This window comes from Pinus tabuliformis, chromosome J (genome assembly GCF_031772625.1).
Source record: "Pinus tabuliformis cultivar Carrire ecotype Pingquan chromosome J, CPIR1, whole genome shotgun sequence".
In the NCBI taxonomy this organism is placed as follows: domain Eukaryota; kingdom Viridiplantae; phylum Streptophyta; class Pinopsida; order Pinales; family Pinaceae; genus Pinus; species Pinus tabuliformis.
Window position 1 is genome coordinate 38,634,503 of NC_142295.1, and position 12,461 is coordinate 38,646,963.

General features: G+C 35.2%; 1 protein-coding gene across 1 annotated transcript; it reads right to left on the bottom strand.

The window, feature by feature from the left end:
* Positions 1 to 1,185: 1,185 nt before the first annotated feature.
* On the bottom strand, positions 1,186 to 2,485 carry LOC149225348 (uncharacterized). The gene has a single exon (XM_089377059.1). The coding sequence runs from the start codon at positions 2,415 to 2,417 to the stop codon at positions 1,404 to 1,406; it is 1,014 nt and encodes a 337-aa protein (XP_089233185.1). The 5' UTR covers positions 2,418 to 2,485; the 3' UTR covers positions 1,186 to 1,403.
* Positions 2,486 to 12,461: the final 9,976 nt, after the last annotated feature.

The window sequence follows — 12,461 nt, forward strand, 5'->3', positions numbered from 1 at the left end:
CAATTTTTATGCTAATGGATATACAGGCTTGAAAGATTATACTCTAGGCAGGCTAGGCCAACCTGTTTTGTTCCACTCAACTCACCATTGCAATATAATCTTTTGCTTCTTTTAAAATGACAGAAGGCAATTTAAGTCACGTATTTGAGAGTCGACTAGCACTTAAGATACAATGGTTTTTGTTGAAGTGAGTTTCTCGGACATAAGGCGAGTTTCTTTAACATCATTGCAATGCTTCTGTTTTTTTTTCTAATAATTTAAATTTTAATAAAATTTATTTAACAATTAAATAAATAGATCAATAAATAATTAAATTTTGTTTTATATATTTAAATTTTTTTTATTATTTTTTATTAATTTTAATAATAAAATTTATATTATGTTTTATCTGTTAATGAGAGAAAAAAAACAAAAAATAGTTATTTGTTTGATTTTTATATTTTTAATAATTTTTGTTTTAATTTATATAAAATAATTTATTTTATTTAAAATAATTATCTAAAATATTTGGATATTTTTTATAATTATTTGAGAAGATGAGAATCTCAAGAGCTAAATATCTGTCTAATTTCATTTTTCTATTAACTACTCATTCTCTCTTCTCAAAACTCACATTACAGCCCTGATAATGGATTCACTTAATTTCATTTTTCTATTAACTACTCATTCTCTCTTCTCAAAACTCACATTACAGCCCTGATAATGGATTCACTTAATTAATCTGAAAAGTTGGTTATATAATGATAACAAATTTTTTGCACTAATATTTTGGAAAAATATTTATAATTATAGTTTTATAATATTATTAAATATTTATAATTATAAAAAGTTATACAATTAATAAATTAAGCATTTATCTAAAAAAGGACGAACCAAATTTTATTGTTTACAAAATATTGTTTTTTTTGGTTAGGCTGATTCTCGATGGAAAAGAGACGATCAACTCACCATAGGATGAAATTGTTAATTCCATAATAAAGATTTTGTGACTTGTCCTTTTACATATGTGGGAAAATGTATCACAGAAATGTAAAAAGCCACAGCTCAAAGTCATTACCATTTTATCTCGTCTCTGCTCAGATGATTTTCCTTTTCATCTTCTATATGTCAATATAGCAGCGGTCTAACAACATTTAGAGAAGTAGACAAGAATATAAACTTAAGCCGCTCAGAGTCATTACCATGTTAAGCTGTAGCAAGGCTCAGAGATTTGCCATTTCATCTCTATGTGTCAATATAGCAGCGCTCAAACAAGATATGCAGATTTATGAATGATCCAGTAGACAATAATACAAACTTTTCGTACATACAGAAAGAATACATACAAAGTACAGGCTCGTGGAGAAAGAATGGATATAAATTTTTGTCCCTCGGGGAAAGAATGAAATAATGCAGAGAAGACCTCAATTCACCATGAGCTGTCCAGTGCACAGGAAACCAGTGAAGCTCATCTCAATGGCCCTCGGCGTGAGTGGTGGCGTTGCCATTTTCCCACTGACAATCTCTTCAACCATTCCGCTACCCATCTTCTTTCTATCTTCCAATCTCAGTCGACATTGTCTATCCCACTGCACTTCACTGCCACTCATCATTTCCTCATGCTGCCTCTTCCTATTCAAATCAGTCTCACCACTACTATTCTCCTCCTTTTCCAAACTGGACGTATTATTACATGTATTAACGTCCTCTGCGCCAACTCGGAGGGGGAAATTAAGCAGAGCCCTAGAGCCCCGCATCTTGTAAGCGGCACGGTCATATGCGAGCGCAGCCTCCTCGGCCGTACTGAAGGTGCCAAGCCAAACTCTAGCGCCCTTACGCGCAGAGTCCCTTATCTCCGCCGCGAATTTTCCCCAAGGCCGCTGCCTCACACCCCTGTAATGCCTCCCCGCATTCTTCGGCGGCGGCGTGGCTCTCGTTTCTTGACGGATATCTGCCTGTAGTTTGACGGGAAAAGCCGCTTCTTTCTTGATCTCCGTCACCGGCTCTTCTTTGGGTGTTCGGGGCACCCATCCCTTGTTGGCGGCCTCCTTGAGAATCCCGTACAAAACCATGTCCTCTGAGTCGTTCTCATTTAACGGAAGCTTCGTCCAGGCAGCAGATAAGCAACGGCTCACAGACGGAATCACGGAATTCTCCAGTCCCCAGTCAACCGGAATTTGCTCACACTCAACTGATCCATGTCGAGTAACGGAGACAGAGAGCGAGGGACGGCAAGACTTAACGGCCGCGATCAGAGTTTCCGTCTTTATTTCCCGTCTGCTGTCATCGACTGAGTCAGCTATGAGCGCAGTCTGGATGAAGTTTTCTTCTTCGGGGCTACAATTTCTTGTGGAATCAGACACCCAATTTCCCGTACCGAAGAACAAGGGTTCAAAATCGCTGAGTAAATGGCTCCGAATCCGATCCAAGGCACTCATATCTGCGTACTCGACTTCTTGTTTTACGCTGCTCAGTGCCAAACGCGAATAAAACTAAGAGCTTACTGACCTCTCTGTGGAAAGTTCGTTTAGATTTTATAGGACATTTTTGGGGTAATTTTCTACCAGAAAAATAGAAGCACCTTCGGATTTGGAAGGTGTGGACGAAATTTCGTAGTGAGTGGCATTTTGTCGGAAGGCAGATTTTTCTCCGGTCGTAGGTGGCCTATCATTCAATTCATTGGAATTGGAATGGCCCACATATATATAAAATAAAATTACAGCAACAAGGAGGTTTTGCAACTTGGTCTGCGATCTCATCAATTGGACCCACGTTAAAGTCGAAGATCTCCATCTCACATAAATGTTAACCCTCCACTACATTATGAATAGGGTACAACTTATCAGGATAACAATGCAGTGCTATCATATTCTAGAGGTATTATCCAAAGATCTGTTTCAAGATAATGTTAGCTTCTAGAACATTTCCGTGAACGCTAAAGCTACTGTGGTTCCCACATTCCACACTATTAATGTATCTGCAAGTTGTGGCCATAAAAATCCCGTGATATCAGATTCTGCGGGCGTCAGGTACCAATCTGACACCAAGTTGATGAGGTTAGTTGGTCCTTTTGGCAATTGGTTTATCTAAAATGTATTATTTAAAATGGTTTTGATGAGGTAATTTAAAAATCTATATATAATTAATATTATTTTAGGAATTTTTAAAGGGGCTTAGATAGGTAATTTCTACGAGGTAAAGTGTCGATATCCTTAAAGTTTAACATCTCGGTTTTTGACAAACACTTTACTTACAACTTTACGTTTAGAAAACCATTTTATAAATATGCTTGACATGCTTTATCTACATGACGAGTAATTTAAAACTAATGATTGAAAATTAAATTATAAATTTCCCGCTCTTTGACTAACTTTGTAGTTGATCCCACTTCCCATCAAATTTTTCTGTGGGTCTGGGTCATGCCGTCACGGAGTCCCTCGGTTACGAGATGGTCAAAGTATTACATTAAATTAATTGCATGTTGGCTTATCACTCACAGTTTTAAGGTGCGTTGAGTAAACAATGTGCGTAGAAAATTCGATTCAAATAATATAAATAAATAAAATGGAGTCATAATTTCACGCTTGCGTAAAAGAAGTACAGACTTAGGCCACGCATCTAATTTTTGACCAATGGTATGATTTAAGAAAAATTGCGCTCTGGTTACTGAATTGTGTACTAAATTAATTATCACCATTCATGGTTTTCCCACAAGTAAATCAATGACTAGACTTTCAAAAATGATTACCCTTCAAGGTTTTCGTATAGGCAAATTAATGACTCGACTATTCTCGAATTTGAAGGGAATATGCATCAGAGAATGAAAATGCTCAAGTTAATATTTTGAAGGAAATAGAATGAAAAAAATGATAGCATACCAACAATAACCATATTCATCTTTTCAAAATAAATGTAAAGATACATCATTCATACAGACTTGATAGTACGGATTTACTTCCACTGATAGAAATGCAGTACAGTGTAGTGCATTCACGTTTCAATTCCTAAAGTTACTTCTCAAAGGAGTAGTCTTTAACGCGACTTTTTGAAAGCCTTTCCGGCGATTTTTTCCGGTGAAAATCCGGCAGTAATTTATTGGAATCCAAGTTTGATAGCTAATTTCTGCACAATGAAACCGTCCCAGGGGTTTTTCAGGGTGCTGAATCCGAATATGCAGTTAAAAAACCATTTTAACTGCAACAAATCAGGATTTCATCTCAATTTCTTCCGCCGGATTCCGTCACCGGAATCTCAAAAAGTCGCATTATAGACAACTCCCTTCTCAAATATGGTGCACAGCTATGAACGGTCAATTTCCACCGTGCATCCCGCCTTGTCACAAGGTACAAGTTGTTAGTAAGGAAACCCCACGGGCATGTTTGCGTCCAAAATGGTGCAGCTGTATCACGTTAAAGTTGAAGTTTGTGTTGATGCGACATTTATCAAATTGGTAAAGAGAGAACCAAGGCAACGTTAATTCTTTACCTCATAATATTTACAGAGAATATAGAGCTTTACGAAAATTGCTCTAGAGAATATAGAGCTTTATGAAAATTGCTCAAGACAAATTCTTTTGATTTAAATTAATGTGAATATGGAGATTTTTAAAGTTGAGCGGTTGGAGAAATGATTTTTTTTTAATGGACTTATAATTTTTACAAAGAATATATTGAGTTTACAAGGAGTATAGTTATTTAATGATGTGGATAAACAAAGATAAACATCTAAACACTTTTTTCATAATACATCTCATAAATTTTAATTTTATTATTATAATTCATAAATTTTATTGAATTATAAGTTTATTATTATTTAAAAATATGGAACTTTTAATTTTTTGTCATTTACATTCACTCTTATTTTATTATGGAGATTCTTAATTTATAAATAAGCTTTGTTACAATACCATGAGCAAATACTAAATGTTCAAAAAACAATACTAATATTTCTATAACACATGTTTATATGAGAATTAATTTAATTAAAAGGATAGAAAGAACATAACTATTTTTTAGATAAATATTGACATTTCATATGTGACTATTTTTAAAAATATTTTAGAGTATTTCATGAAGGTTAAATTCTTACTATCTATTTAATAATTATTAAAAATTAAATTAAAATTTTATAAAATTTATTCCAAAATAAACTTATTTAAAGAACTAGCTAATCTTGTATTTTAAATATTTTAAAGTTTACTTAAATTCTCTTCTCAAAATAATTAAAAATACTAAAAAATTTCTCGAACTTAACAATTTTAAATGAAACGACAATATGAAATATTTAACATTAATTAAAGAGTTCTATTTATCTAATTATTTAGTTTTTAGTTTAATTCTAATTAAATTTATAATAAGTATGATATGCAACATTCTACTTAATACCTATTTCTTATCCAAAAAATAATTGATAGCTAAATTAAAATAAAAATAATAGAAAACCAACGTATAATTAAATGCTTTCAACAACTAAAATTCCTCCCCCATTTTTCTATAACAAACATAATATTGGTATTAAATAATCTACCATGTAATAATTCCACTTTATTAATATTAATAGAACATTAATTTTTTAATGAGATTTAACATTAAAACACGCATAACATTGGTGTTAAATAATCAACCATGCAGTTCCACTTTATTATTATTAATAAAACATTAATTTACTAATTGGCTTATTATATTTGACGTTCAAAAGTCGATTAGAAGCATATTACAAAATATGCAATGTGAAATTTGTACATGAACATTGATTGGTTTAGAAAAATATAAATGATGAAAGCTCTTCAACTCAGTGACGAATTTCACTTTTCTAGCTTAAATTAATATATTGCATACCTAAGTTGATTAAAAATGTATGACCACTTTTAAATTCAACATTGCATTCACATTTTTAAATTAACAAGACGGGTTGCGCGACAGCTAGTCCCTGCCATATCCTCTTGTTAGTTGCAGCAAGAAAGTGGTCAGTGTTGCAAGTGATTTGACGTTGGCTTGAAGTTTTGCAGGAAGAACCAAGTAGGCTCCGACGACAATCAACTTTCTTCATATGGGACAAACTTAGACAGATTCTTCAAACATGCCGATGTTTACACATGATAGATGCAGAAGAATAGTCATGGAAGACAATGTGTGCAGCAGGTTTGGGCGAGTTTGCACGGCCTACTATACCATTGAATAGAAGATGGTGTTTGACTAGAAATGGATATCACCAAACATTTATACTAACTCGGGGAGAGCACACTGATAGAACTCCATTAATACTGCCTTGGCACGTTGGCAGTTATCCAGAATTTTCAACAGTGCAATTTGGGTGTCCAAAAGCAAGATGTTAGGGGCAGGAGGAAGCTTGCACCAGCAATTAGGGAGGTTGTTGACAACGAAACTCACCAAGGTGCGACCTATTGCATAAAGGATGATGCACTAAAAAGGCAATCCATATGGATGTCGAGCTTTCATTGGAAATCACTGCATGAATTAGTAGACCCACCCCGGAAGCATGGTCTAGTGAATGCTGCAAGTGATTTTGTGCATATATCATAAAATTTTTATTAAGTCTATCAGCAATCTGTTAGTGATTATGAAGCTTGCATGGAGTTAACGAGTGAAGTATGACTAGTTAATGAAAAAAAGGTACATGGCTTAACGTCATACTAGTATAGTACTTAGCTACTTATTCAGAGGTTAACAGATTTCAACTGTAATTAGTACGTTCGTGTCGTACTGGCTTGATCTTATAAGATTGCTCGTTACTATATTTATCTAACAGTATCAGGATTGAGCATTTGACATTTTTGCGTACTATCTACAAGCTTGTCTACAACAGTTTGTATTCTGTGCGAAGGCCAGGATTAATATCATCCAGAACAACCTCTAATGGCGGTAGAGAAGGCTTAGGCACATCACATTTTTTGAGTCCTGATGTGGTGTGTAGACCATCAAGTTTGAGGTGGTTTTTTCATGGAATTTTTGTTCCCATCCAAAACTCTTCAACTTTTGCAATAAATTCACGTGATTAGTAGCACGTTCACACCTTTACAGTTTTTTTTTGCAGGTTGTTGGTGCTCGACTTGCCATATTTCATTCATGAAATTCTCACACAATCATAAAATTTATGTCATTTTGTGATTCAGCACAGTTTCATAGATTGCTTAAAATGTCCCTAAAACTTAGAACATGCAAATGGCCCGTTGTGAAATATTATTACTAGAGAAATATATCTAGAATTTCATTTACATATCAAATTATCAAACAAGATTGAAAGATATATGTATAAATTGACCTGCGTATTCGAGTATGACATGCTCAACATAGTTAACAAACTGCTAATCATGCTCGGGATCACGTGTTTAGTACTAAAGCTCGTTATACACTCTAATAAACTAAGTGACGAGTATCAGATTACACATGACAAGTATCAAATTACACATAGTCTAAGCCATGTTATATCTAACAAACATTATATCAAGGGAAAATACTAGGCAGTTGCGTAATACACCTTGAATTATTAGCCGCGAGAGCTTTCATGAATTAATATAAATATGGCCGTATTAGAGCTTTGATTGATAAGAAATATCACTAGTCCAGTAAAACAACGACATGAAATGGTCACTGATACACCTGTTTTATAAGAAAACCTCAACACAGCCACGTGCATACCGAATTTCCAGATTGGGAGGCTTCTCTGTCACGTTCGATGAAGGCCAACCTACATGCATACTGAATAATGTGACAACTAGATCGGTGTGAAGGCAGAAAACATGTGATTTTGCAGAGAGTAGTACACAGTCTGGCCCATAGTTCTCAAGGTTCAAAGTGCAGAGTCGGCGAAGATTGAACAGACTGTAGTGAAGTTCTTTAGCAATTGCTTGCATATAATATTGGAACATGCTCAGTGGCCCGCTTCCTTCGGATTTGTGCAGTGGAGGCAAGCTTCAATATATTCTTGTTCTTCATAACGAATTTACAGGCCAAATCCCTGAATCGCATGGGAACTGTAAGATCCCTGAATCGCATGAGAACTGTAAGAGTATGCTTTTCGATCCTAGATCTCAGCTTCAACTCTTTTGAAGGGGAGATCGCTCTAGCAATTGGGAATGCGAGGAATTTGTCTGAGCTATATCTGCAGAGAAATGGGTTCTCTGGAAACTTGCCAACAGAAATTGGGCAAGTTTCGTAGTCACAGTCACAGTTGATCTGTACCTTCTCAGATTGGGAACTTCTAAGATTGGGAAATTAAGCTTGTTGATTAGTATGTCTTTGCTAGAAAATAATCTTTCAGGACCCATACCAGCTCAGATTGGACACTGTAAGTTTGTGTCTTCCATTAATCTTGCATATAATGAAGTCCTTAATTCTTTGAATCTTTCCAACAATATGCTTTCTGGAAAAATACCCAACACTTTGGCTGCTCTGAAGCTCAGTTCTGTAGATTTCTCTAGGAAATCTTTAACAGGACCAGCGCCAATTGAGCTCATCAGTCAGACGAACAACAAAAGATTTTCTGGAAACCCCAGCCTCTATGGTCAAGGCCTGGAATCTTTGCAACCCCGTGATTTACATACAAGGGATGTTTATTACGAGAGATGGATAACTGGGTCGATTTTTAGTGGCATTGTATTTACATTCTTGATCCTAGGCACGGTCATCAAAGGAGGATGCAAGTTGCATTGCAGAGATTTAAAATAAGGTCAACAACCGAACTTTTTGGGAGATGAAATCCTTCCACAAGCTCAACTTTGATGAGCATGAAGTTTTGGAATCCATGGACGAGGAGCACGTTATCGGTCATGGTGGCTCCGATATAGTGTACTGAATTTAGCTGAGTAATCGTGAGTCTGTTGCTGTGAAAAAGCTCTAGACCTACAAAAATGGCCACCATGTCGGACAGGGCCTGATATGGGAAATTAAGCTCGTTGATTAGTATGTCTTTGCTAGAAAATAATCTTTCATGACCCATACTAGCTTAGATTGGACACTGTAAGTTTGTGTCTTCCATTAATCTTGCATATAATGAAGTCCTTAATTCTCTGAATCTTTCCAACAATATGCTTTTTGGAGAAATACCCAACACCTTGGCTGCTCTGAAGCTCAGTTCTGTAGATTTCTCTAGGAATTCTTTAACAGGACCAGTGCCAATTGAGCTCATCAGCCAGACCAACAACAGAAGCTTTTCTGGAAACCCTGGCCTCTGTGGTCAAGGCCTGGAATCTTTGCAGCCCTGTGATTTACATACAAGGGATGTTTATCACGAGAGATGGATAACTGGGTCGATTGTTAGTGGGACTGTATTTACATTCTTGATCCTCGACACACTCATCAGAGGAGGATGCAGGTTGCATCGCAGAGATTCAAAATAAGGTCAATAGCCGAACTTTTTGAGAGATGAAATCCTTCCACAAGCTCAACTTTGATGAGCATGAAGTTCTAGAATCCATGGACGAGGAGCATGTTATTGGTCATGGTGGCTCCGATATAGTGTACCGAATTTAGTTGAGTAATCGTGAGTCTGTTGCTGTGAAAAAGCTCTGGACCTGCAAAAATGGCCACCATGTCAGACAGGGCCTGATAACCTGATAAATCAAGAATTGAAGCAGAATTTGAGACACTCGGAACGATTTGGCATAGGAATATTGTCAAACTCTACTGTTATGAAGACCTGAGGAAGACCAGAGCATCTAGGAAATTCTCAGATAGTTTTAGGAAGAGGCGCAGATTTTCCATCCACCTGTAACACATACACACATACACCTGTAATGCATGCACACATACCCCTGTAATCTTTGTACACACTTGTAACTACCTGCCAGCAACTGTGAGCAACTAATTGAAACCAACAAGCCAAATAAAGGCAAACAAAATGCAGCTACCTGTAACCATAGCAAGCAAGTAACTCAAACTAATGTTAACATTAGTTATGTAGTCTAAAGCATTTTAAAAAATGAACAGCCTAAAACCAAAATAACATATATTCCAACCTCTTCCGCCTTGGGAAGAGGCCAAATAAGACCGTGAAGTTGAATGACAAGTTAAATGACGAATATGAAATCAAAAAACTTCGAAAAGGGAAGAGAAAGTAATGTCAAATGCCTAAAAACTTATTACTATAGTCCCATGCCATTGCCAGATGGCAGGGACTAATAATTACAATGTTGCTAGGTATACAGTGAAGGAGAAGATGATGACTCCATGTCATTGTAATTGTAAATCAAATCGAAAAAAGGTCCCCACATGCTTCGTCACAATTCATGACAGAGCACTTTGAGTCGTCCAAAATGATATTATTAGTTGTTCGATTTTTCTAAAGAATTTGGCATCTTTTCCAATGATGGAAAGGAAAAGGAGGAAACACAAAATTCCACACGCACAAAATAATATGAGTTGTTGCTCTTCTATTGACCACACAAACCTACTTGATTACAATGAACCCATCATGGGGTATTTATCATTTTTCAACTAACGACTCATTCAGAATAACTTCAATACGCAAACACACACTATATTTGACTTGTCCGAAAATGAGACTAAACTCGAACTCACTCACACTTGACTCAATTATCTCACACTTTGAATCTAGATTGCTTTGCATGTGTGATTAATTACAATCTCCAACACTCCCGCTTAATTACGACCGTATGACTCAAGATAACTCAAACATGACTCAACTATGCATGCTAGGCTTACTATAAAAATTGACTCAATCATCAATTAAACATGCTTGCTAGTCTATGTCATAGTTAGGCTTACAATGACTCAAAACTTTGATAATGTTTCATTTTATTTCTTCCAAATTCTATATCCTCGAAATTGCTTCATTCTCTATTATGTGTTCTTGTTGTAGGCTTCATATTTCTTCACTTGTTGTTGCTGCAAGTTTTCTTTGACTTCTCTTGTATTTGTTATGAAAAGAAATATGCTCATGTCTTCTACAACTTCATTTTCAAAGATTCGTTCAACCATGGACTGCGGCCACATCTTTTCATCTTCAATTGTGTTCTTTGTTCTGCTTCTTGTGCTTCATATTCTTGATATTGTTTTTAACAAATTTCTTGATGGCAGAATCTTATCTCTTCTTGACTCAATTGCTGAAACATGGTTTTAATGTATTATTCCTCATCTTAAAAAACTTCCATGTTCTTCTCTTCACTTTCATCATCAAGTACTACTTTTCTCTTCTTCTTGTAGTTTGCACACTCAAGCTCATCATTAGGCTTACATGTAAAATCATAATCATGTTCATTTTTCTCGTTCACTATTTCATTTAATTATTTTATTCTAGTTGTTGCTTTAAGACTCTCATCAATTGGCTTCTAAATCCATTCTTCAATGAACTTCAAATTTGCATCAAACTTATTAATAAATTTGTTTTCAACTTTAGCTCCCATGCTATTTTGAACACATGTATATTCAAAATTAATGTTAAAAACATCTTTGTTATGCTCTTTAGTGAGAGCTTCCTTCTCTTCATTCTTTTCTATTGGATGGAGGTTGTCTTTCACTATTATGTTGTTAGTAGATATTCTCATCAAAAAATATTCAATCACTTTATCCTCTTCTTGATCATTAGTTGTTGTTAGATCACATACTGCTTCATGAGAATTTGCAAGTGCTTCTTATCTTGCTATTACAATGGCAGCTTCAACCTTTAATTCTTCATCAAACATAGCACTTACCATATTGTCATAATCAATCCTTATTTAAAAAACACACACACACACATATCATCAATATAATGTTAATCCACCCTATGGTGGGTTATCTGAGCATGCATGTGCTCATTAACAAATTCAACTTCACCAAATTCATCAATTGCAGCTAGATTCCTCAATGCACATCTCACTTTGCATTCATCATCCACATGTGTTTTGTCACAGTGGGATTCATCAACATCTGCACCATCCATGTTATAGTGAAGTCCTTGAGCATGTATATGCTCTTGCTCTACTTCACATACAAAGGCTTCAAATTCTCTCTCTGCAATCTTTTCTGCATCTTCTTCATCCATATGCATGCCTACAGACTGGGTTCTATTTTTATAGTCTTCATGACCATCATCCACTTTTGAGTGGGATTCTCCAAGCTTTATTGTCTTCCTAGTGTCTTGCTCGTCTACTCTCAAATATGTGGTTGACTAACTAGACTATGACACATATTGCTACTACATGTTACTATCCTTTATGTTGAACTCTCCTTCCAGGATCTTCCATACTTCCTAATAAATTGTAACTTTTTCCAGCTTACACAAAAATTTCTCATCCAATGCCTATTTTATAAAATCCAATACTAAAACATCACATACTTCATCAAATAAGTTAATGTAATTTCTGATAAACTGAAACCACTTAACAAACAAACAAAAATAAAACTAATTTTTAATTTTCAAAAATATATAATAAAACTTTTAATTACACTTTCTAATTATCATTTAAAGATTTTGAAGATCCAATATCAAACCCACAATGGCATATATAATGATCATATAAA